Below are 26,298 nucleotides of genomic sequence, written 5' to 3'. Positions count from 1 at the left end.
GTACGTAGAAGGGAAAACTTTGTATTATCATTTTCTTATTCCAGAAGTAGAGTTGGACTTTGGTCTCTTACCTCTAGGAAATGATGGGGATGTGAATGTATTGTCAAATTATGTGGAAAAAAAATCTTTTAAGTATCTACATAGAGCATGGGCAGACAAGGGTTAACATTTATTTTTTGTCCCCTACAAAGGTTATTATTGAGGAGTTGGTTAATGATGTGTCCCCTGAACTAGATAGGAACCAAAAGAAAGGAAAAGTTGTTGGATCTTCTAGGAAAAAATTAGACTACTCCCAGTCTATTGTGCCATATGGAACATTTTGTGGATCTTCCCAAGTGATACAGGGTAATGAGCCAGTCATGGATGATGAGCCAATTATGAAAGATGAGCCAGTCATGAATGACGAGCCAACCATAGACAATGAACCAGTTATAGGTGATGAATATGACTGTGAGGATAGTGCAGATGAAAGTGAATTTCATAGTCAGCATGATGCAAAAAAAACAGTGTTTGATGAGGAACCTTTGATAGATGATGTGGAGGTGAACATGATCAACTTCTGTAGTGTACTTGATGAAGACATTGACTTGGGGAAGCCTGATCCGACAAACAATAATACAGAGGAACATGAAGACATTGAAGATGAACCTTTAGAAGTCTTAGATAATGATGTGTTTGAGTTATTTGCTAGTGAACAAGAGCCTAGAAAGAAATTGTTAAAGTCCATTCTAAAACCAGTTGCTTGTTCATCTGGTGAGGTTCACACTAAAGCTTTTAAGATTGGTCATACATTCAAGGAAAAGGAAAAGATCAGAGAAGTTATTGCCAACTACTCTGTAAAAGAAAGGAGGGATCTACATTATGTAAAGAATGACAAGACAAGAATTAGGGTAAAGTGTAGGGGTATTGTTCCTGAATTGACTGGTGACAGTAATAAAGGTAGGGGCAATTTAGTACTTTCCAAGAAAACAACTTGTCCATGGGTTCTTTTTATATCTAGGGCAGATGAAAAACAAGTTTGGACTATCAAAACATACGAAGATTGTCATTCTTGTTTGCAAACAAGGACAGTGAGGGCTTGTTCATCTAAGTTTCTAGCTAACAACATATTGCATCAAGTTGAAAGTAACCCCAAGATCCCTACACGTGCTTTACAGGAGGACTTAGTACAGAGGTATTCACTTTCAATATCAAAGATGAAAGTATTCCGGGCCAAAACTATGGAAAAACAATTTGTTTATGGTGATTATGAAAAGCGGCATGGTATTTTGAGAGAATATGCCATGGAATTGCAGTCAAAGAATCCAGGAACAACTGTGAAGATAGATGTGGAAACTGAACTGAACTTGTGTTCTGAAACAAGGATCTTCAAACGTATATATATATATATATATATATATATATATATATATATATATATATATATATATATATGCTTAGGTCCATTGAAGGAGGGATTTAAAAAAGGTTTGAGGGATTTTCTTGGATTTGATGGTACGTTTTTGAAGGGTCCATTTCCTAGACAGATCCTCACTGCAGTTGGGCTTGATTCAGACAATGGCATTTACCCAGTTGCATATGCCATTGTAGAAACTGAAAATATTAACTCTTGGACATGGTTTTTGGAACACTTAGGTGATGACTTAGATTTGAATTCTTCATCTAACTTCACTTTCATTTAAGATCGTCAAAAGGTACCCTCTAACTTCAACAAATTTTACTTATTTTTTTAATTTCATTTACTAACTTATTTTAATTGTACTCAGAGGGAATCTTGGTTGCAATAGAGAAGCTATTTCCATCAGCTGAGCAAAGGTTCTGTTTAAGACATGTGTATGACAACATGAAATTGAAACACAAAGGAGATGAATTAAGGGAAGCAGTATGGTGTTGTGGAAAAGTATACAACATACCAAAATTTAATAGGGCTATGGAGAAACTGAGAAAGCTTAACCCATAAGCACATGAGTGGTTAAGTAAAATTCCTGCAAAACATTGGGCAATATCCCATTTCTCTGGTAAGTATCATACTCTTTTCACTAACATATTTCATAACTAATTTCACTAATTAATTGTTTGGTTTTATACATAGGAAGGGCATTGACTGATAGTTTGACAAATAACTTGTGTGAGGTATTTAACTCCAAGTTAGATGAGGCTAGGGACAAGCCTATAATCACTTGTTTGGAATTTATTAGAGAATACCTCACAAAGAGAATAGTAAATGTTCATAAAGTGTTAGACAAATGTAAAGGTTCTCTAAGTACAAGTGCAACAACAATATTAGAAAACAATAAGACAGAGGAAAATAAGATGAGGGTTCTATTCAGTGGAGCTGATAAATATCAAGTGACTGGTCTATGGATGGAGCAGTATGTTGTGAACTTGAAAGAGAGGAGTTACACTTGCAGGAAATGGGACATTACAGGTATTCCATGCCAGCATGCTATTGCTGCAATGTATGATAAGATGCTGAATGGGTCAGAATGTGGATATCCTGAGGCTTGGGTGAGCAAATGTTACTGGCTTAGTACATGGAATGCTATGTACCAACACACAATTGACCCAATAAATGGAAGGAGCATGTGGCCTAGATCTGATTGTCCAACAACCCTTCTCCCACCCAAACATCACAAACAGGTTTGTTGTTATACATGTTTTGCATAATTTAATTTGAAACTATTTACTAAACTTGTTGATATGTAACCATATAAATTTGTTTATAGGTTGGCAGGCCAAAGAAAAAAAGGAAGAGGGCAGCCGATGAGCCAACTCAAAGTACCAGTTTAAGTAGGAAATACTTGACAGTCACTTGCAACAAATGCCACAACAAAGGTCACAATGCCAGGACATGCAAGGGGCAAGGAGGTCCTAGTGAATCTGGAAAGGGGAGTGGACAGAAGAAGGGGAAAGATGTTGTAGTTTAGTTTGTAGTTTCAAGTATATGCTTTTGTTATTATGTTTAAGTAAAGTTAGAACATGTTTACTAAGTTTGGTTATGGTATGTTTGTAGAAACAATTACTTTTGATAGGTATTTTGGTTAATGTATGTTTGTAACATGATATTCCACTTACATGCATTATGGTTGATGGTATTTTGCTCTGCTATGTTTGAACTAGTACATTTTCAATTTTGGTAATGCCACTTTGGTAACTAGTTTTTTGGTTATGTTATTGCACATTAATAATCAACATTACACTTACATGCAATCAAATTGACAATTTGCTTCCTTGCTAATACCAGTTCACATTAAAACTAAACATCAAACTTACATTACATATAATATCCATTACATTTTCTTGTCCCAACATTACATACAATCACAGGGAAAATCCTTCAAAAGCTATAACAAAAATGGGACCAAAACATAGATTCCAAGTCACAGATTTCCCCCCAAAAGCTTCTTGATTTTTACTTGAAAATGTAACACACCAAGAAAAACAACCAACTCAGACAAAGTAACCATTTCACCATCATCAATCTTGCTTCGAGATTGTTTCTTCCACGCAATAACCTCGAAATCACAACAGTTGACCTAGGGCACATGGGAGGGTCGAACCATCCAAAAAAGCTGCATGTTCCTCCTAACCTTGAGCATGACCAGAATCGACGACCTGGGTTCAAATCAGTCCACGATGTCACCAAAATCGCCGGCCTTCCATAGTGGCATATCACCATCTTCTTCAACTTTGGAATAGAAAGTAAGTGGGGAGGGAAGAACAGAGGTAAGGAACGAGAAGTAGAAGGCAACAAGGTGGGGCTTACATTTAATACTCTGATGCACAACAATATGAAAAGACAAAATTACCCCTGCACTAACGGTTCAAAAGTGACGGGGTTAGGGTCAAGGATCAATCGCGCAATGAACTGAAACCTTAAGGACCATTCGCGTGACTTTTAGCTAGGAAGTCCTCAAAGTGCGATATTATGTAAACCACAGTGACCAATTGTGAAATTTTGTCTAAAAATTAAAAAAAAAAAAAAAACAAACTCCGATGATAGTATAATGATACTAAAAATGTAAAAAAATAAATAAATAAATAAACAAGAATAAATAATGCCTTTATTATCATTTTAACTTGTTTATTCTTTAGAAAAAAATCGTATATATATTCAAAATTATATTAAAATTTTTTAACTTAGATATTGTCTAACTTTTTTTAACTTAATAGATTTTTTTAAATTGGTAAATACATAATCTGGAAGTTTGATTACGTGTGCACCAATTTTAAGGGCGAAAAGCCATGCCTGTGATTAGATAATCACATTTTACAAGAACCAATGAAATTAAAAAGAAAAAAAGTCAATGAATAAATGGAATATTTTTGTGTATATTTATACTTTAGATGAGGCCAAGCCAATGATGAAAAACAATAGAAAGGCAAACCAATTAAACAACACTCACACTATCCAAGTAATTTATTATTATTTTTTTTTTTTTAAAAATAAAAAAAAGGGTTTCCATAAAATTTTAATTGTCATCGTACAATGAATGAGATGGTTTAGATTAATATAATTATAATTTATCTAAATTATAATTAAATGAAATAATATGTTTGATTTTTTGTCAAGTTTGTATACTGTAGGGTAAAATTCAAATGTCATGGAGTTGTACATTGTTGTTATACATAAGGTTACGTGTACAACTGTGTATTGGTTTTAACTTGCGTAAGTAATTTATTTTTATTTTTGTGTGAAATTTTGTATTAATGTGGTGAAAACAGAAAATGGCATGTGAGTAATTTTGCAAAGAGATGACAAGTGGAGAGTGATTATTCATTAAACCCACCTCCAAAGAGTCACCTCGTCCTCGGTGTTTTTTAAGCTCCAGCCACATCCATCATCATGTCATCTCACTCCTTCAATTCCCAATATACCCCCACACCTCACTTTCCCTTTTTACCCCTACTCCCTTTTCTTTGGCCTCATTCTCCTTTCCCTTCTCTTTTTCTTTCATTCCCAAGATGCCCTTCTTGTTGCCTTTAGTAGGGGTATTTCTGTCTCTTCACTTGCTGCACTCTTCCTTCTCTCTCAAACTACTCGCTGCCCTCCATGTTTTCAGAGATGGTTCTGCATCAAAAAACAATACCACCCTCACAACGTCACACAAATATAGATATACACAAACAACTGAACGACTAATTAAACGAGTATATGATTGCTTTGAAAATTGGAAGGATAAAGTTGCACTTAACCGCCCTATACTTTCACTACAAGTTTAAAAAAACCCTTTCCTCCGTCCAACATCTATATCAATTTTATCTCTAAATAGGGTTGTTTGATATTTGTTTTATTAAGTCTTTAAAGATTGGTTATAAGTTAGACAGTTTAATATTATAATTAAAAATATTTGATTTGGACTTACAACCTATGTGATATGCCTATTACTTGTTTGGTTAGAAGTTGGATTTGAAAATCTTACTTAATCAATAACTATATAAAAAACAAAAAGATGCTTTGTTTTTCTTTTTTCTTTTTTTTTTAAAAAAAAAAACAGGTTTCCTCAATTAGTCTTTTTGGACAAACAAATATATATGAAAAAAAACTATTTATTCTTTAAAAGCCAAAAAAACAAACTTATTCATTTTTTGCAGATAATTTTAAAAATATTTTTAAAAGTTGAAAGTTGTATTGTTTAAAGTTTTCTTCTTTGACATGTTTTTTCCATGTTTATATTAGATTTGTTTTCATATTAATTGTTTGATTTTGTTTTAGATTTCAACATAATCCTTATTAGTTTCTTTTATGGTGACTCTCATATGGCTGGCTGCAACTTGTTGATTATTTAACCTAATATATTTTAATTTAGACAAAATTGTAAAATTGGTCCTTATAGTTTTTCATTTTATGTGGCTAATGTTCAAAACCTCTGAAAAGTTGTAGATTTAGTCATTTTCAACAAGTTTTGTTGTGGTTTTGGTCTCTATTTCGTTAACTTTAACAGCTTGGATGTTAACTTTTTCAAAATTACTATTTTACACTCATGAACCATTCCGCAACCAAACTAGAAGGACCATTTTTTATATATCTTCTTTTTAATCTTACTGAATTATTATATATTAATAAATGTTATTTTTAATGTATAGTATTTATATATTAATAAATATTAATTTATTTGATTATAAATGTCTTTTAATTAAAAAAATTAATTTCTTTGTTATCGGATTTTTTAATTGGATTATTATATATGAATAAATATTATTTTAATATATAATATTTATATCTTAATAAATATTACATTAACTAATTATTAATTTTTTTAGTTAATTTTTTAATTTTTTTTTGGATTAATTCTTTTTTCATTAGATTATTATTTTTAAATTATTATTTTCTTTATATAAAATTATTATTTTATTGTATTATTAATTAATTTTTAATGTATAACATTAATTTTAATTTTATTAGTTCCACCACTAAGTTGCCGGAATACGCAAAACTGTCGCCTCTCATCGACGAAAATCATCGGAATCAACACCCAACACCTTCATCAGAGGTCCGACGAAAACCCTACTAACTTTTTCCACCCAACGCTACCGGTAGTCACTTGCGACAACCTCTTTACGACCCGTTGGAATCCTCCATATCCCACACAATGCGCAACAAACTCCTATAAAATTTAAAAGTGGTGGTGGTGATCGGGTGATGGTGGTGGTGTTGTCTGTAGCATCTCGATTTCCAAGTATTGTAACGCCCGCAGATTCGGGCTAAGTCAATTCAGAGACAATGAGCATCAAAAATAAGTTTTTGATGAAAGATTATTTAGAAGGATTAATCTTAACCAAGTTATAGTATATGTTACAAGGGTTCCGTAGATATAAAGAACGCTGAAATCCGAGTTATAACGAAGAAGTTATGGCCCGTCGAAGTTTTACGGCGAAATCGGCACGGCATCGCGTAACGTAAAAAGTGAATTTTTGATAAACTAATTTTTAGCCTTAGTTATCTAAATGAAAGTTGTAATATACGTTAAACCAAGAGTGTGCATAAAAAGAACGTTAAAATCTGACTTCGTATGAGGAAGTTATGATTTTTCTAAGATTTGGCATATCAGTGCACAACCCGAAATTCGAATTTTAGATCGGTCGATTTTTGGCCGTCGCAACCTAAACGAGAATCGAAGATCTCGTTAATAGTAGCGCAACGGTAAAAAGACAGAGGAAAACGGACGTCGGATGAAGAAGTTATGAATTTTTAACGGACTTTTTCTGTCCCGGCGTGTTAAAAATATAACTTTAAAAATAAAGTCAAAATTAGCCGACGGAGTCTAAACGAAAGTTGTAGGGTACGGTCCTGCTTACGCGTGGATATAAATAACGTCAAAAACGGAGTTCGTATGAACGAATTATAAATTATAATAGCATATTTACGTATTAAAATAAAGTATAAATCATATATACGTATACATATATATATATATACAAATGTATATATCATTAGAAAGGTATCGGCGATGCGGTCATTATAAGACTATTGTTGAGTACTTTCGACATTAGTTTAGTACAAATATCATTAAATCTATTTAAGATAGTATTATGAAGGGGTGTTTAGTCGTTTATATAACTATAAGGTCATTAAGTAATTATGGAGGGTAGTTTTTGTAAATTTAATTACTATAAATAAGAGCCTTGGGCTCTCATATTTCTTGCACCATTCTCTTGATTCAAGAGTCTTTCTCTTCTTATCCCCCGAGCATTTCGGTCCCTCGTGATTCGACTTCTCTTTCTGTAGTTTTAGTATAGTATGGTGAGCGCTGAAGCGCTGCACGAATCTTTCTTAGAAAGATTCAGCGACGAAGTTCTGCCCCTGCAGAGCTCGACTCCTAGCTAAAACCCCCTTCTAAGTAAGTTATGCTTACCCTATTTTAATATAGCTTATATTTAAAATTAGTATTGTTATTATGAACTTATAATAAATATTTGGGCTATTATTATGACTTATATAAGTATCGTTATAATATCTTTTTAACTACTCGCGGTACGGGGAATCTGGTTTAAAGGGCCGCATAGGGTTGTTGGATATCAGAAGTGCTATATGCCAAAATGGCCCTGCCCTCCGGTGTTTTACGTCTGGCCCCTGTCTGTACATAGTGTAACATCCCAAGTTCAGAAGCAAGAGTTCGGGGGTGTAAAGTGTAAATGGGAGGATGGACTCGGCGAGTTGGAGCTATAACTCGTCGAGTCGGAGCATGTGAGGAGCACGTGTTAAGTGGCCTGACTCGCTGAGTCGGCGGCGGGACTCGACGAGTCAGTGTTGTGAAGAGAAAACCCTAAATCTTAGGGTTTGCACCCTATTTAAAGGATCTATTGTCCACCCCTCGGCCCCCGTACTACCCTTTGAGTTCCAGAAACCCTAAAATCGTGAGTGAGAGCCTTGGGAGCATTTTCGAGCTTGGATAAGTGATTTTGTGAAGGGATCTTGTGGATCAAGAAGCTTGTATCAAGGAGAATTGTGGAGATCCGAATTATTCATCAGTTGGAGGTCGTCTTGAGGTAATGAATCGCTTCCTTGGCCCTTCTCCTTTCTAGATCCATCATTTATGGAGTTTTAGGGCTTGTTTGGGGATGATATGATGAGATTTTGGTGCATAAGTTAGATCTGGAGTTGAAACTCCAGATCTGAGTTCTACTTGGATCCTAAATGCAGAAAGCCTTTAGTATTGTTATGCAAAAGCCATCCCTCATGAGTTATGTTCCTTTCTAGCTTGGTTTTCGGATTTTGGGACATGAAAGCACGTAAAGGTAGCAACTTTATGTTGCTAATGTGCTCTAGGGACCTAGATCTACTGTTTGGATCAAAGGAGTAGCTCTGTATCATTCGATTATGGGAATACCCGTATGAACTCGGCGAGTCTGGGAGATGACTCGGCGAGTCGAGTGGGGTTTTGGTTCGATGTAGTCCCGAGTGGACTCGGTGAGTCTGGGAGATGACTTGGCGAGTGGGTCTGAGGTTTCAGGCACTGAGTCGCATAGTGACTCGGCGAGTCGGTTCGTGTATGGTGGGTTTCTGAGTTCATAAACTCGACGAGTCGATAGGTTGACTCGGCGAGTAGGATCAACCACGAAGGTTGACTTTGACCAGGACTGAGACTTTGACCAAAAGTTGACCTGTTGATTTCCAGGGGTATGTTAGTAATTTGGGTTCTGATAGTTGTGGTTTCTTTGGAGTGATAGGTGGTGGTGTTCGTGGCGGTGATCGAGGGTTTTGATTCTATCTCTCCAGCTCGGCAAGTGCAAGGTGAGTTATCCTCACTATATCAACAGAGTCTAAGGCACCAAGGCCGGCCCTTTATCGGATTAGAATCCGGGTAACTGTTTGATATGTTTTTGATTTGTTAGATCTGCATCCGGGTAATTAGGATGGTATTATGTTAGTGACCTGGTTTAGGTCGATATCCTGGTATATAGGTTGATGCTATGCTAGTGACCGGTTAGGTCGGTATCCTGGTTAGAATGTTGCTATGTTATATGATCTGCTGGATCGGTTTGTTTGGTTGTGGATAGTTATGTGATTACCTGTTATGTGCACATGGTTGTTTGATTAGGGTTGGGTTAAGGCGGGTCCTGCTTTGTGCTGTAGGCCAACATACCCAGAGCGGACCGGATAGACCGAAGGCCCAGCGAGCGGTCCGGATAGGCTGAAGGCCCCAAGAGGGCGGTCCAGACGTGCCGAGGCTCGGAGAGTGGACCAGACAGACTGAAGGCCCGGTGCGGGCGGACCAGTCATACTGTAGACTCAGAGGGTGGACCGGGTGGACTGAAGGCCCGGTGCGGGCGGACCAGTCACACTGTAGACTCGATATGCATGGCTGCTCTGTATTGTGATATGATATGATTATGGTTGTATGTGGTTGGTATTTTGGGGGTAACTCACTAAGCTTTCGGGCTTACAGTTTCAGTGTATTGTTTCAGGTACCTCAGGAGATCGTGGCAAGGCGAAGGCGTGATCGTACCGCTCCTCATTTTTATGCTGATGTTTCTGGGATACTCTGATAATAAACTAATTGAAAACCTTTTTGTAATAATTAATGGAATTGGATTGTTTTTGAAAAAGTTTAAATTGGTTGGAAATTTATGAGTGTTACAAGTTGGTATCAGAGCCTTGGTTTGAGTGAATTGGAGGAACATTCGTGTGAATCCAGTCTCAAATCAAGGGGAGTTTTCAAAATGATTTCTAAAATGGTTTTCAAAATAAGTAAAGGAGGATGCAGAGTGTACGATCAGCCGGAGCCAGTAAGTAGACCCCAAAATACCATACAAGTTATTTGATTATGTGGTATGATTAGAACAACATGCTAGTACTAGGCTAGGGATCTTCATGAATTGCATGATAGAATTGCCTGATTACATGATGCCTTCTAGCCTAGGGTTTCCTTTATATGAGATTGACATCATTACTGTAGTTGCTTAGTGTATGCATCACGGTTATACATAATTAAGATCTTATAGCCTGAGAATGTTTGATTTGGCCTTATGTTCTGTTCTTGTTTGATTGGGAGCTTAGGGTAGGATTGGATATTCGAAAGTCTATAGGGTCCATCGTTATGTATGGCTAGCATACACTAGTGCTGCAGGGTTGGTGGAAGTTTCATGGATGGGTGGGTTGTGTGGGACCAGTAGGTCGGTTATGAGATAGTTGTGCTCCTCTAGAAGTGAGGATTGAGTGTTCGTCATGTATACGTTATTGCTAGGGTGTTGTGGTGATACTTGATACAAATATGGGTAGGTGTGGAAGGTAGTATGGGCCCGTACTACTGAAAGCACAGGACCCATACGCGTATCAAGGAAGGCACAACCCCTAGGGTTTTGTTGGGAGTTAGTTCTCGGGGTTATTATGAGGAATGCCTAATATCTTGTGGTGTATTTTTAGTATGGTTGTTACGAGACGTACCGGGGATGGATCCGGATCAGGATCGGGATCAGGAGAGGGTGGTCAGGGTGGATCAGCGCCACCCAAGGTCATTGGTCAGATGAGTACGGATGAGTTGGATGCCAGGGTTCGTGAGATCCTGCATGATGAGGTTGCTGCTATGTCCCGGGCTCAGTTGTCGGAGATGTTTGGGTCGATCAAGACCGCCATGGTTGAGTACTTTGATGAGCGCTATGCAGCTCTTGCAGAGACAGCTGCCGCGGCAGCTGCAACGGCTGTAGCAGCGGCAGGGGGAGGAGCCGGTCGAGGCTTTCAATATCGGGACTTCGATAATACGAAGCCCCCTACTTTCGATGGAGTTCAGGATCCGATCATTGCTATGAGATGGTTGTCAGATGTGGAGGGTTGCTTTTTCATGTGTTCATGCCCTGCGGATCAGAGGGTGAGGTGTGCTCTGAACCTTTTGAGGCTCGGGGCGAAGGATTGGTGGAGGTTGACTACGAGATCTTATTCTGATGCGCAGCGGGCTGCGGTTACTTGGGATCAGTTCCGGGAGATGTTTAGTACTCGTTATGTTCCGCGGGTTGAGAGAGAGAGGTTGGCTCAGGAGTTCTTGGAGCTGAAGCAGGATTCAGAGTCGGTGACGGAGATCACCAGGATGTTCACGAAAAGGGCAATGTTTTGCCCTGAGTTTGCTTCGGAGCAGGCTCAGATGTCCCGGTATCTGAGTATGCTCAAGAGGGATATCAGACAGTTTGTGTCCACGCAGAGATGTGATACCTTGTTGGAGTTGCAGGAGGCCGCCAGGCGGCGCGAGTTGGAGATTGAGTTGCAGTTGCGAGAGCAGAGGCAGGCCCCGGTGCAGTCGCAGCCGGCGCCGAAACGGTCCAAGACCGTTGACTCTAGGATTGGAGGGCAGAGCAGCCACACTTGTGAGAAGTGTGGGAAGGGTCATACCGGAGTTTGTAGGTCCGGTGGTACGTGTCGCAAGTGTGGGAGAGAGGGGCATTATGCGAGGGATTGCCGTCAGTCGGCCCCGGTTCAGGATGTGAGGATTTGTTATCACTGCCATCAGGTCGGTCATATAAGGGCCAACTGTCCATAGCTTGTTGCAAGACCGGTGCAGGCTCCAACACCGGCCACTTTGAGGATTACTGGCGGGGGTCAGGGTGGAGCGGAGCCTCCGAGGGCTCAGGGACGCTCTTTCCAGCTTACAGCAGAGGAGGTCAGGTCAGAGCCAGATGCAGCTGCTGGTATGTTTCTATCTTGTTATCTTGTTATTGTGTGGTATTGTAAACCTTTCCGTCTTTTCAGCATGGTTCTTAGTAGATCTGAGGATTTTAGTAATTAGGAGTTGTAGACGGTTAATTCCCAGGAGTATAGATGATCGGAAGATAGGTTGTATGATCTCTTTGCTAGGTATAGCATCTGCGATGTGAGAAGTGTTCAGCTGAGATTCGAACTTCCTTGGAGTTCGGATGTGCGATGTCGGGAGGGTTGTTCTGTGAAGGTTGCTCACTCCAGAGGGAATCAGTTCATGGATAAGGGGGATAATATCAAGTAGGGACGTTTGAGCTATGCCGGTTTCGCCATCGGTAGTTAGTAGTTGGTGCACTAAGTGGGGAGAATTGGAAAATTCTCAGGTGAAACAGCAAGCATCCAAGGTTGGTTAGATTCAGCAGTGTCTTTAGCCGAGAGTGTGGTCTGGTTAGAGCAGGTGATAGACACGTGGGTCAAGGAGCAGACCATGGTTTCAAATAAGGTGGTTGACTGACATGAGGCCTGGGGTTAGGCCGGGGTTAAAATTCATAGAATGGATCTGGAGTTCGGAACCCCAAGAGGGCTAGAACAGTCTACACAGGAAAGGTTCCCGGGAAGAATGGTTCAGGGTGGTGTACACCAGTTTTGAGCGGTCCGGATAGACTGAAGGCCAGTGGGCGTACCAGTCAGGCCGAAGGCTCGAAGAACGGTCCAGACAGGCTGAAGGCCCAAGAGAGCGGTCCAGACATGCTGAAGGTTCTGAGAGTGGTCCAGATAGGCTGAAGGTCTGGTAAGGCGGTCCAGTCATGCTGAAGACTTTGTATGTGTTAGTAGACCTGTATGCGGAGATTGATTGAGTATGTTGCTATGCAATAGCAATCAGTAAGTCTGGCCCCAAGTATTGATCATGATAATGGAGTTAGCTGAAGGCTGTGTGTGGGCCTTGTTAGTTATGTGATCAGATTCTGAATATATGGGAGTTTCAGAGTAGCAGTTGCTCTACAAATGGATAGTGTTGAATGGAGTTTTAGCACCGTGGCACTTGTTGATATGGTAAAGGTCGTCGAGTAGACTTCCTTGAATAATGGAAGGGAAAGGTATGTAGCTCCGGGAAGGAGTGTTGGTCAACTGAAGGGAAAGCAGTAGTGTGAATGGATGATCGAAAGTATTTCAGTCATGGACAGTGAGCATTGGGATTGTACTAGTTATATGAGAGCACATCTGGGTTGGGTGTCTGTTGAGGTTGTGGAATGATTATCGGTGGTGTCGAATCAGAGGAGTTCGGAAAAGATGCAAGGATAGATCCTTGGATTCCAGGTATGGTTGTAGTCATGGGTTATGTATGTAGTGGTATTCCATCCTAGGGATGACTGAATCCATCGTAGGCGTGCCTGGTATTCCAACCCGAGACTGTTTGGGCCAGGTATGATGTGTATATGTGTTATAGATGGGAGTTCATAGGAGTTGCTCGGAAACTGAAGAATGCATTATCATGTCAGCGCGGAAAGGGATTGGATTCAGGAAAGAAACGGGATGAGTTCCCAACAGTACAATTTGATAGAAGTAGTGCCAGTTGGGCAAGGGATAGCAGATTAGTACTGGGTCAGGGCCCAGTGGTTTATAATGGTATCCAGTTTTCGCAAGATGCGAATGAATGTGTAAGACGGGAATATGGTAGTATCATCAGGTGATACTTAGTGATATATGTTGTCATCAGGGAAAAGAAGCCGGTGGCCGGCTTTGATCAGTTGTCAAGGCCCTATAGGAGAAGGAGTTGATTTTCTTTAGGGATTCGATAGTAGTGCCTGAAGAGACCTGGGTCGGTTTGAGATCAAAGGTTGCATCGAAGGAGTGTTATCCGAAATCGTGTGCTGCAGCAGGCTTCGAGGACGAAGCCTAATTTAAGTGGGGGAGAATTGTAACATCCCAAGTTCAGAAGCAAGAGTTCGGGGGTGTAAAGTGTAAATGGGAGGATGGACTCGGCGAGTTGGAGCTATAACTCGTCGAGTCGGAGCATGTGAGGAGCACGTGTTAAATGGCCTGACTCGCCGAGTCGGCGGCGGGACTCGACGAGTCAGTGCTGTGAAGAGAAAACCCTAAATCTTAGGGTTTGCACCCTATTTAAAGGATCTATTGTCCACCCCTCGGCCCCTTACTACCCTTTGAGATCCAGAAACCCTAAAATCGTGAGTGAGAGCCTTGGGAGCATTTGGAGCTTGGATAAGTGATTTTGTGAAGGGATCTTGTGGATCAAGAAGCTTGTATCAAGGAGAATTATGGAGATCCAGATTATTCATCAGTTGGAGGTCGTCTTGAGGTAATGAATCGCTTCCTTGGCCCTTCTCCTTTCTAGATCCATCATTCATGGAGTTTTAGGGCTTGTTTGGGGATTATATGATGAGATTTTGGTGCATAAGTTAGATCTGGAGTTGAAACTCCATATCTGAGTTCCACTTGGATCCTAAATGCAGAAATCCTTTACTATTGTTATGCAAAAGCCATCCCTCATGAGTTAAGTTCCTTTCTAGCTTGGTTTTCGGATTTTGGGACATGAAAGCACGAAAAGGTAGCAACTTTATGTTGCTAATGCGCTCTAGGGACCTAGATCTACTGTTTGGATCAAAGGAGTAGCTCTGTATCATTCGATTATGTGAATACCCGTATGAACTCGGCGAGTCGAGTGGGGTTTTGGTTCGATGTAGTCCCGAGTGGACTCGGTGAGTCCGAGAGATGACTCGGCGAGTGGGTCTGAGGTTTCAGGCACTGAGTCGCGTAGTGACTCGGCGAGTCTGTTAGGAACTCGGCGAGTCGGGTCGTGTATGGTGGGTTTCTGAGTTCATAAACTCGACGAGTCGATAGGTTGACTCGGCAAGTAGGATCAACCAGGAAGGTTGACTTTGACCAGGACTGAGACTTTGACCAAGAGTTGACCTGTTGATTTCCAGGGGTATATTGGTAATTTGGGTTCTGATAGTTGTGGTTTCTTTGGAGTGATAGGTGGTGGTGTTCGTGGCGGTGATTGAGGGTTTTGATTCTATCTCTCCAGCTCGGCAAGTGCAAGGTGAGTTATCCTCACTATATCAACAGGGTCTAAGGCACCAAGGCCGGCCCTTTATCGGATTAGAATCCGGGTAACTGTTTGATATGTTTTTGATTTGTTAGATCTGCATCCGGGTAATTAGGATGGTATTATGTTAGTGACCTGGTTTAGGTCGATATCCTGGTATATAGGTTGATGCTATGCTAGTGACCGGTTAGGTCAGTATCCTGGTTAGAATGTTGCTATGCTATATGATCTGCTGGATCGGTTTGTTTGGTTGTGGATAGTTATGTGATTACCTGTTTATGTGCACATGGTTGTTTGACTAGGGTTGGGTTGAGGCGGGTCCTGCTTTGTGCTGTAGGCCAACATACCCAGGGCGGACCGGATAGACCGAAGGCCCAGCGAGCGGTCCGGATAGGCTGAAGGCCCCAAGAGGGCGGTCCAGACGTGCCGAGGCTCGGAGAGTGGACCAGACAGACTGAAGGCCCGGTGCGGGCGGACCAGTCATACTGTAGACTCAGAGGGTGGACCGGGTGGACTGAAGGCCCAGTACGGGCGGACCAGTCACACTGTAGACTCGATATGCATGGCTGCTCTGTATTGTGATATGATATGATTATGGTTGTATGTGGTTGGTATTTTGGGGGTAACTCACTAAGCTTTCGGGCTTACAGTTTCAGTGTATTGTTTCAGGTACCTCAGGAGATCGTGGCAAGGCGAAGGCGTAGTCGTACCACTCCTCATTTTTATGCTGATGTTTCTGGGATACTCTGATAATAAACTAATTGAAAACCTTTTTGTAATAATTAATGGAATTGGATTGTTTTTGAAAAAGTTTAAATTGTTTGGAAATTTATGAGTGTTACACATAGTGGTTGGAAAATATTGTTTAAACGCTTATATAATAATAATAATAATAATAATAATAAGACTAATAATTAGTCACGGTAAATATTAGACTAAAATCTAGTGGTAATAATACTAGGTTTCGTCGAAGGAAATTATTTTTAAGAAGCGAAGCGCTGTCTGAGTTCGGAATCACCACCTTAACAGTGCATAGTTACTTTCATATTACACATAGATATGAAGTATTTAATATAAATTACGTGCTATGTGTGCATATTGTCTGAATACTTGCTGTTTATGCTGGGTGAAAGATTTTTATACATGTTTTAAATGATTTAAACTGTATATGTATTTTATATCTACAAAATGTGTTGGGTAAAACATGAGTAGATGTAATAGTTGCTGTGTGACCAAATAAAATAATGAGAGGCCTCGATATTGATGTTATTGATGATCCAGTCATCTAGCGGAGTATAGATGACGACCACGGACTATTCTAGACAGTCCAGTGGAACGCTAGCAGGCTCGCAACCTGTAGGTGTTTATTTGAACTGTGTGCTCACCGACAGTACTCCATCCCCACATGGTTGCCTTATTTGACATGAATTGCTGAGGAACCCCCCGAAGCATGTGTTGTCACCCCGACGAAAGTCCTTAGACTAGGTCCCTTGTGTTAGAGGTTTTAGGGACGTAAAGTGAGGATAACGGGAAAGAGTAATCGGGTTTGATTGGTTTGACAAAGTTAATAAACTTATTTATTGTGGGTTGAAAATCCTATGTACTCACCAGGTTTCCCAACCTGACCCACTCAAGCTTATTTGTATCACAGGTGTCGATATGAAGTTACATTACACTGAGAGATTAAAGAGATGTAGATCACTAGTGTAAATGAATGTAAGTTCTGTTTATGCTTATGTTTCTGTATTGATGATGACATCCCAAATGTTTTAAAATGGATAAAAATACATTTCTTCGGAAATGATTTGATAACCTATTTATCATGTTTTTCTGGGAGCAAATTCCGCAACATTTTTATTAAAAGATGTACTCTGATTTTTATAAAGCATAAACAAATTCGGTCTTTTCTGGCCATGAAAATGGGGATGTCACAAGTATTTACCTTTAACCCCTTAGTATGAGAATTGTTTGCAAGGGGTAGAAGACTGTTCAAATAAAAATAAAGATGGAGGCAACTAGTTTATAAAGATTGTTTATTAATATATCAAAAGTAGTCGTATTTTAAACTTTAATTTATCTATGTAATCAATCGCCAGAAAAAAAAAACATAAGAATCTTAAAAAAAAACATGTTTTGTTTGCATTTTGATTCAATATTCAATTAGTCAAACGATCTCCTAAATTGTGATGATGAATTCGATGTGCTTGTTTCTCCGATTTGAGTATTATATCTTGTATTTTAAAATTATGAAGTGATGCTCTATTATGATCCTTCGTTTCTATTTGAAGATGTATGTCAAATTGATATTAAATTCAGTAACAATAGGAACTTTAAGATGTCATTGCATGTATTTCGAAAGTTGAATGGTACGATTAGAGAAATGATACCAAGAAACTAAGATTTAGTGATAGAAAGATTATTTGTTTTGTAATCTTTAGAGAAGAAGGAATATACATGTTTTCTAAACATATAAGTAAAATTTATTGTTGTGCCATTAGATCAGTTAATTGTTGACAAAAGTTGGAGTTAGAATGGATTGGCTGAGGATTAATGTCATGATCTCTATTTTTTTTTTAATCTCTTAGGAACCGTCCCATATATATATATATATATATATATATATATATATATATATATATATATATATATATATATATATATATATATATAGAAAGAGAGAGAGAGAGAGAGAGTAAATTACACGAATAATCCATATGGTTTGGGTAATTTGCACGTTTGGTCCCTACCTTATTTTTTTTAACTTGGAAGGTCCCTACAGTTTGTTTTTGTTGCACGCTAGCCGGTAGGTCTCTGTCTTACCTAAAAAGACTATTTTGTCATTGATTTTTTAATTTAATAAATTAAAAAATCAATGGAAAAATAGTCTTTTTAGGTAAAACATGGACCATGCACGCAAAAAAAGCAAACAGTAAGGACCTTTCGAGTCAAAAAATAAGTTAGGGACCAAATGTGCAAATTACCCTAAACCATAGGGACTATTCGTGTAATTTACTCATATATATATATATATATATATATATATATATATATATATATATATATATATATATATATATATATATAGAGAGAGAGAGAGAGAGAGAGAGAAAGAACTTAGGTTCAAATGAAAGAAATTATATAATCTACAATGCAAGAACAAATATGGGCCATTCATTTCTCTAAATAAATCATCTGGAAATAAAATATTTAAATAAATTAAATTGGCAAATAATTAATTTTCATTATTAGTTAAATCATAACAACATAACTTGACTTCCTAAAATCACAATCTTAGATCATAACATCAATATTCTCAAATGATCAACATCAAAGATATTTAAAAAAAAGTTATTGAAAAACAAAAAAACCTCGTTTTGAGGCCCTAAACAGTCTCGAACGACCGAAAAATACCTTACGTCACGGCAAAGCTATGAGTATTGTAAATCACACCATTTTCCATTTACCATGCAAATTTCGTCGAAATCTGAAACTAAACATCATTGCAACAAATTTTATAAATCACTTTATAAGTTTTCATTCCTACTAGTGATGACATCATCATGACTTGTTACTTTTAATCACATGTGAATAAATCTAGAAAATCGATTGTGATAGAATTTTTAAAGATGTTACTGAATGTTTAATCCTATTATGTATTTTTTTATGTTAATTTATTGACATGTGAATAAATCATATATGCGCACCTATGAATAAATAACAAACTATAAGACTTGGTTTGTAAATTATTTTTATATAGTGTAAATATATTATTTTAAGTGTGAATTCAAAATTGTTCTAGGATAAAGTACATATATTGGTTAGTGAAAATCATTTACATGCGAATCTAACATAATAAAAATTGAAGAATATATTGAATTGGACAACATTCACACATAAATATAACAGCTATATTGTCTTCTGTTTCAAAAAAATCAACTATATTATCTTCATTAATAATGTCTTCTCTATTAGACTAGTCAATCGTCAACCCTTGTGACATGAACCAATAATTGATAAAATGTTGTTCGTGTGTTGAAATATAACTATACCCCGATTAACATGTAAATACAAATAAAAATTTTAATACTCATATATTGTTAGTTTATAATAATAATGATTTATTTACATACGAATTTTTATATGGTATATTCACAAATAAATAAACCATGTAATATTCACATGTGAATATTACATGTATATCCATATGTGAATGCTACATGGTATATTCATTGTGAATATTACATGGTATTTTTATATGTGGATATTACATTGTATATTCACTTATAGTATTAACATATAGACATATCATCATATATGAATATACCCTATAAAAAAACATATAATATAACATATGAATATACAAAATATACAATGTAATATTCAAATGTGGATACAACTTTACACATGAATACACATATCAAAAGAATATATATCATGTAATATTCACATGTGATTATACCATGTTGGCAAATAATATATCGTAGTTTTTTTTTTATAAATGCGACAATGTATGTTCACGTATCGATCGGCAATAAACATTACACATTGGATCAACGTATCGAGTTAATAACCACGATTCATTATCGGCAATGTCACACAAATCGCCGGGAAAAATTGGCGACGACGTTTTTAGTGACGACGAACGTCCGGTCTGATGTCGCCGGTATAAATTGTGTCGCTTAAGGTGGTATTTCTTATTGTGCTAGAAGACCCACATGGAAAAGACATTGGAACTATATATATTCCACATTTAACTGAAAAAACAGAGGGGGGAAATCATAATAGGTAAAACTCCGAGGGGTTTATTTATTTTATTGTAAACCTAAAACCTAGACCTAGATGATAATTCGCTCTCTCGTTTCCTTTATAAAAGAGTTCATATTTCGTAAAGCCCATGCAAACAGTAAAAGCTAAAGAAACCAAACAGTCTCTAACTCTCTATCCACCTGTGATCATGGAAGGTAACAATAGCAGCTCGGAGGCAACAACGGAGGTAGCCGGAAGGGAAACCGCCGGGACAGCAACGCCGTGCAGGTGGAATCCGACGAAAGACCAAATAAGCATGCTGGAGAATTTGTATAGGCAAGGGGTGAGAACACCAACGGCCGATCAGATTCAAGAAATCACAAGCAGATTACGGACATATGGACACATTGAAGGTAAAAACGTCTTCTATTGGTTTCAAAATCACAAGGCAAGGCAAAGGCAGAAGCAAAAACAAGATCATCTCTCTTACTTTCATCAATACCTTCATCATCACCACCACCTGCACCAACCGGCAGCCGTCTTTCCGGTACCCTATCATCCCAATGGTTCGTATTTTCTTCTTATAGTTGATTTTGTAATGCCTATTTTCGTGTATTTCTAGTTTTCGTAATTAAATGGTGGATTTTATAACGGTTTCCCTTTTCAAGATCGTATCTGCTGCCGCCATAGTACTGGTATCAAAGTAGAAACATAGTTGGCATTTCCGAATCTTGAATTTATTTTAAGCATTTGTTAATATCTTTATACGATAAAATTAATCCACATTTAATATACATATTTTCTTTTGTAATCCTTGAAATCAATTAAAATATTTTTTAGTTTATTTAAAATATATAAATATTAATAAAAACTTAAAAGTATTAAAGTGTTAAAGAAAGTTTTACCAAGATTATAATTATATATTCTAAAGTTCAGACTTTTATATACTAAGATTATAAATTCTAATTATATGCTATCCTACAACATTGAAGTTTTCTATCTATAATACATGATACACATACAAGTTAATGAATTAAAACTAAAATTATTGCATTCAATTAAAATTTAGCTAATACCAATAAGTATACGTATCTACTTTCAAGGAACAATTTTATATGGTATAAAATAAAAGCTAAATTGAAAAAAATGCAAGATACTTTCACTATATATTTTTAATGTTTAAACTCTTTTTACAAAAAGATACTATTGGAAATTTGGTCTAAACTTCGGGTTTGTCACAACTTGAAGACCTTTCCAAAAGTATATTTTCCAAAAACAAGTTAAACCTTATTTTCTTTTTTACCAATGAATGCACCATAATTTTCTAACTATCTGATATCACAACCTATTTTAATTTATATCCTTTTACTTAAAATGTAACTAGCAACTTGCTAGTTCTTTATGTTATTTATTTTGCTGTTATTTAAAAAAAAATATTATTAATATGCATCTTGTCATTTTTATTGAAATAAATTTATCATTTTCAATGGTTTAAATTTACAAAACTTAAAATTGGTTCATGAACTGATAATTTTATCTCAATAAATAATTAAATATTACTAAAAATATAATTTATAAATCAGTAGAATATAATGATAAAAAATATCTTGTACATTACCATTATCCTGAAATAAAACATATATAATTTATTTTTTCTGAAAAACTCATTTGAAAAATTGGTAGTCAAAAGGAACAGTAGGTAGTTTTCATGCAACAAAGTAGTACTTGTAAAACATTAAGTGTCTGTCTGACTGTCTCAATCCATCTGTTAGTTTTGTACTGTAAATGTAATCCAAAGGTTTCTGATTTTTGTTTGTTTATGGGCTTTTGCTCATAAGCTTTGTCAATCTTTGTCAAATAATTTCCACAATTTCTCTGACATTTCTTTGTGTTGTTTTCCCAAGATTTCTCCTTCAGTCACCCTAACTGTACTTTACAATTATTTGGGTGTACCTCCACATCTACCCTTATCATATTAAAAATAATGTAAGGTATATATTTTCGACCAAAATTCCTAAGGTTTGAGGGTTTGATATAGCTAGATTTGTATCAAAATCATTTATGCTTGTATAATATATGTTGCTTAAATGTGTATTGGTGGAAATGATAGAAAGATGGTTAAATGTGTCGCATGTTGTATTATTGACCGTTGAATTTGTCGTCTGGTTGCAAATTAGTAGAGTTTTATCTTGTTTACTGACGGTTTTTGGTACTAATATCGAGTAAGAAAACATATGTAGATTTGATTTATATAAAAGAAATTACCATCTATAGTACTGTTTCTTTCAGAACCATGCATCAGTCTTTTCTTTTGATTGACTTTTTATAATATAAACTGTCCTTTTATTTTAGTAATTTTTATTTGAAATGTTTATACAGTTGTATATGGGCAATGCTATTTCCCACAAAGTGATCACCTAGGGTTCTATCCGAAGGTGCTAATACCTAGTGCCACCACCATTAAGAAAAGGTCACCTCGGGCTGTCAAACCCAAACTGTCTTCCGGTGCCGGCACCCTTGTCGGAGGTAATAATCCGATCAAACCAAAGATGGTCAACGGCAACATTCATCAAGAAACTTTGGATCTTTTCCCACTTCAACCTACTGGGATTTTGCAACACAGGGAAGCACCTACAAGCAATGTTAATCATCATTCTTTGACTGCTTGTACATCAAGCTCCTCCGATCGTACGCAAGACCAACACTATTTTGACTTTTTCTCTTGTTAATGGTATTGACCTAATAGGCAAATGGTTAATTATGGTTAAACCCAATTCTTCTGTAACATGCAAGAAAATGTTGTGATTAATTTGTGTTGGTTTTGTTTTTATATGTATGGGAAGTTGGCAAAAATACGTATTTTAAGTGGGTTTTTAATACATGTGTTTTTCTATCTTAGATCTTATTGTATTGATTACTTTATAAAAACTTGGTCAAACTGTTATCTTTTGTTTTTGCTATGCTTTTGTTTGCAAACGCTATTACATATAATATATTATCATGTATAAGAAAAATTAAATATACTTCTATTTTCTTTTTCTAGTTTTCTTTTTATCCATATGAAATGATAATATGAATAAGAAGACAAATAAATGATAATAGGGCTAATGTCATAAATGTAACGACCCAAATTTTTCAAATAAAATTTTCATTTTTAATTAGCCAAACATTTCCATAAAATGTGAAGTAACATTAACTACTGTTTTCAAAATTCATAACATTAACATTTTATTCAAAACATCAGAGTGTCTCATCAAAACAAATACCGGAGAGTGCATGCCGCGCCATCAAGCCTTGCCCTTGCCCTTAGGCTCAGATGTATCTGAAACAAATCAACAAATTGTAAGCTAATGCTTAGTTAGTTCTCCAGAGCATACCCCACACAATCCACATAAACACATAATCATATTAGCTATAAAAGCTACATATATCACAACAACCATGCATACAAACATATAGGGATGTCGTGGGCTCGTCCCCAGGGTCTTACTCCAGGTTGTCATGGGCTCCCCACATGGTCTTACACCTAAGTGTCATGGGCTCTCCCATGGTCTTTAATAGGAAAGCCATGGGCTCTCCACATGGTCTGACATCCGAGTGTCATGGGCTCTCCCATGATCTTTTAGTAGGAAAGTCATGGGCTCTCTACATGGTCTTACATCCAGGTGTCATGGGCTCTCTCATGGTCTTTCATACAAGCATACTACATATACCACTAGCATACTTCCTAGCTCATACCAACTATCATGCCACATCATCCAACTTCACCTAAGATACCACATATCATAAAATGGGCCGACATTGGTGCCTTAGACCCATTGGTATGGTGAGGAGACTCGCCTCTCGAGTGCTGGACTGACAAGCTAAGATAAGATATATCCCACCCATTGCTCCTCCTCAACTGCCTATAATCAACATATGATTAACTTGTCATGATCCTGTAAATACCCTTAACCCTTATCAAAGTCAAGGTCAACAGTCCATGTTGACCTCAACTCGTCGAGTGCATCCTAGCAAGTCGTCGATTTCCTCCCGAGTCCATTCCACTGAATCCTATGTCAACTCGCCGAGTCACCTAAGTGATTCGTCGAGTTCATTGAATGTCCAGAAAACTAAAAGTTCATGCAGTCCTAAAACCCTAATCCTTCACTGCACTCATTCTGAATCTCGAAAACAGGTAAACCCTACCCGACTCGTCGAGTCAACTAAGGGACTCGACGAGTTCCTTCAGTCCCTTTTGTGTTCAGCCCTTTTCAGTGGGATCTAAGGTCCCAAAATCCAGATCCACCCTTCCTTAGTGTAGTTACCACGTAAAGTTGCAAATTTTACGTGCATGCAAGGCCTCACAAGGCTAAAGCATCAAAACTAAGCTTCCTACAAGGTTTTTGTGCATGGAAAGGGCCTAAGCTGGATAAAGTGACCAACTTTACGTCATTGGGGAGCTAGAGAGGTCCAAATTTGGAACCATATCCTTGTGATAAGTCCAGATCCGAGTATGACTCCATTTTGCACCAAAAATGGTCATTTACTTCCAAGAAAAAGGATCTAAGCAACTAGAGCTCAAGGTAACGACTTTATACCTCAAGATGGTGGCCAATACAGTGTAGATGTCGGATCTACTGCTTCTCTCCTTGCTTCTTCTTCTTCAAGCTCTAAAATCCTTCACAAACACACCAAAATTGCTCACAAAAGCTCTTTCTCTCACTCAAGAAGGTGCAAGGTCCAACTAGGGTTTTCTATGGCTAATAGGGTGGTAAGGGAGGCCATAAAAGGCGGATTATGTTCTTTAAATAAGGTGCAAACCCTAAAATTAGGGTTTTCCTTTACAGCGCCTACTCGTCAAGTTGGCCTTCTGACTCGTCGAGTAGGATTGAAAATCCGCATCCTCATAATAAATTCTACTCACCCAGTTGGAGCTCCCAACTCGCCGAGTCCATGCACAAAACCCTAAAAATTAGATAAATTAAATAATACCTGGAACAGATGTTACAAAAAAAGTCCTTAAGTTTTCCAAAAATAATCGGTTTTACCCTTGGTGAACATTTATGTCAACTAATACCCAAGATTTGTTTATTTTTTGTCACCAATGCCCTTTAGCAGGCTATACTCAGTAAACCACTCACCTCTTAACCGATTATTCTTCATTAAGCTTCTACTAGGTAAAAACATGGCTTCCACACCTCACTATCATCATCGATACTTACCTCCCACCATCATCTTCATCAGGTTTCGTCAGAAAAAAGAAAGGAAAGAAAAAGCATAATCGCAAACCCTAAACCCCTTCTACTATTCATCATCTTCTCCAACTGCTGCTAATCGATTCATCATACATGCCTGAAATCATATTTCTTTTTGAAAAACCTTCCTGATCGATTAAACAATAATGGGCGGGGCTTGGTGCTCGATTGAAGAAGATTTGGTACATCTTTGAATCTTAACCCATCAGCCAACGAGAAAAACACACACATTATGTTTTCAATCTGTAATAATCAAACAAACCCATATTTGTGTTCATCTTAAAAAAAAAAAAACACAGATTTGTGTTCATCTTCCAACTAGGCATGGTAACCCAGATTTGTGTTTTAATGGTTGTTTGTTTTCATGTTGCTTTAAACCCAGATTTCAAAATCCAAATCTTCAAGAACATTGGTGGTATAAATTGATGTGGAGAAGACGAGAACAAACCCATATCTTTCAAGAACAAATGATCCCAGATCTAAAATGTTGGTTCCAAAAATATTGTTTGAGTTATGAGTTCTTTGAATTTACGTGTATGTGTTTTTCAAGAACAAATCCAAATCTTATTTGAATTCTTGTTTGAGTTCTGAATTTTGTTTCCAAAATCTCATTTTTAAATTTGAAATCGATGCACACCAGGTTCTTTAGTTCTGAATCTGAAATCCTTTCTTTGTTTGAGTTTGCTCTGAAATCTTGAGTTTGTTCTAAAATCTTCTTTGAGTTCTGAATTGTTTCTTGAATGTGTGTGAGTTCTGAAATTGTTCTGAAATCCTCACAGTTGCTTGAATCCTAAAAACTCTTGACGAAATTCAGATAAACCTTCTTAAAACTCTTGATGAAATTCATGGGTCGGTGTTGGATTTGCTCAAATTGTTTTTATTCAGTCGGTGGGGGGAAGAAGAAGAAGGTTTGGGGAGATTGTTGGTGGGTTTGTCGAGGAAATAAGAAGAGGTAACCGGCTAAGGGTTGGAAACCTGATAAAAGGGCTTAAGCACAAAACTTTTAACAAATATTCGGTATTAGTAGACACAAATGTTCACCAAGGGTAAAACCGAATATTTTTTGAAAATTTAAGGGTTTTTATAATATTAACCCAATGATAATACTATTTCATTTTCCT

The 26,298-nt window shown here is 37.3% G+C and overlaps 2 protein-coding genes across 2 annotated transcripts; both read left to right on the top strand.

Moving 5' to 3' along the window:
* The first annotated feature begins 2,313 nt into the window (after positions 1-2,313).
* LOC145114105 (uncharacterized) lies at positions 2,314-2,927 on the top strand. Its single transcript, XM_079050114.1, has 2 exons — positions 2,314-2,640; positions 2,727-2,927. Exons 1-2 carry the CDS (start codon positions 2,314-2,316, stop codon positions 2,925-2,927), a joined length of 528 nt encoding a protein of 175 aa, XP_078906240.1.
* Positions 2,928-20,080: 17,153 nt separating this feature from the next.
* Positions 20,081-22,716, top strand: LOC145116856 (uncharacterized). Its single transcript, XM_079053166.1, has 2 exons — positions 20,081-20,506; positions 22,320-22,716. Exons 1-2 carry the CDS (start codon positions 20,089-20,091, stop codon positions 22,667-22,669), a joined length of 768 nt encoding a protein of 255 aa, XP_078909292.1. The 5' UTR covers positions 20,081-20,088; the 3' UTR covers positions 22,670-22,716.
* Positions 22,717-26,298: the final 3,582 nt, after the last annotated feature.

The sequence above is a fragment of the Lactuca virosa genome, chromosome 5 (genome assembly GCF_052849685.1).
Source record: "Lactuca virosa cultivar CGN04683 chromosome 5, Lactuca_virosa_CGN04683_v6, whole genome shotgun sequence".
Lineage (NCBI taxonomy): Eukaryota > Viridiplantae > Streptophyta > Magnoliopsida > Asterales > Asteraceae > Lactuca > Lactuca virosa.
The sequence above is the reverse complement of the archived record's forward strand: the minus strand, read 5'-3'. Positions and strand labels throughout refer to the sequence as shown.

Bases quoted from the DNA above. Each gene is read 5' to 3' on its own strand.
- LOC145116856 (XM_079053166.1), top strand. From the start codon at position 20,089: ATGCAAACAGTAAAAGCTAAAGAAACCAAACAGTCTCTAACTCTCTAT. The intron at 20,507-22,319 runs GTTCGTATTTTC...ATGTTTATACAG, and splicing joins GGTACCCTATCATCCCAATG to TTGTATATGGGCAATGCTAT.
- LOC145114105 (XM_079050114.1), top strand. From the start codon at position 2,314: ATGAGGGTTCTATTCAGTGGAGCTGATAAATATCAAGTGACTGGTCTA. The intron at 2,641-2,726 runs GTTTGTTGTTAT...ATTTGTTTATAG, and splicing joins CACCCAAACATCACAAACAG to GTTGGCAGGCCAAAGAAAAA.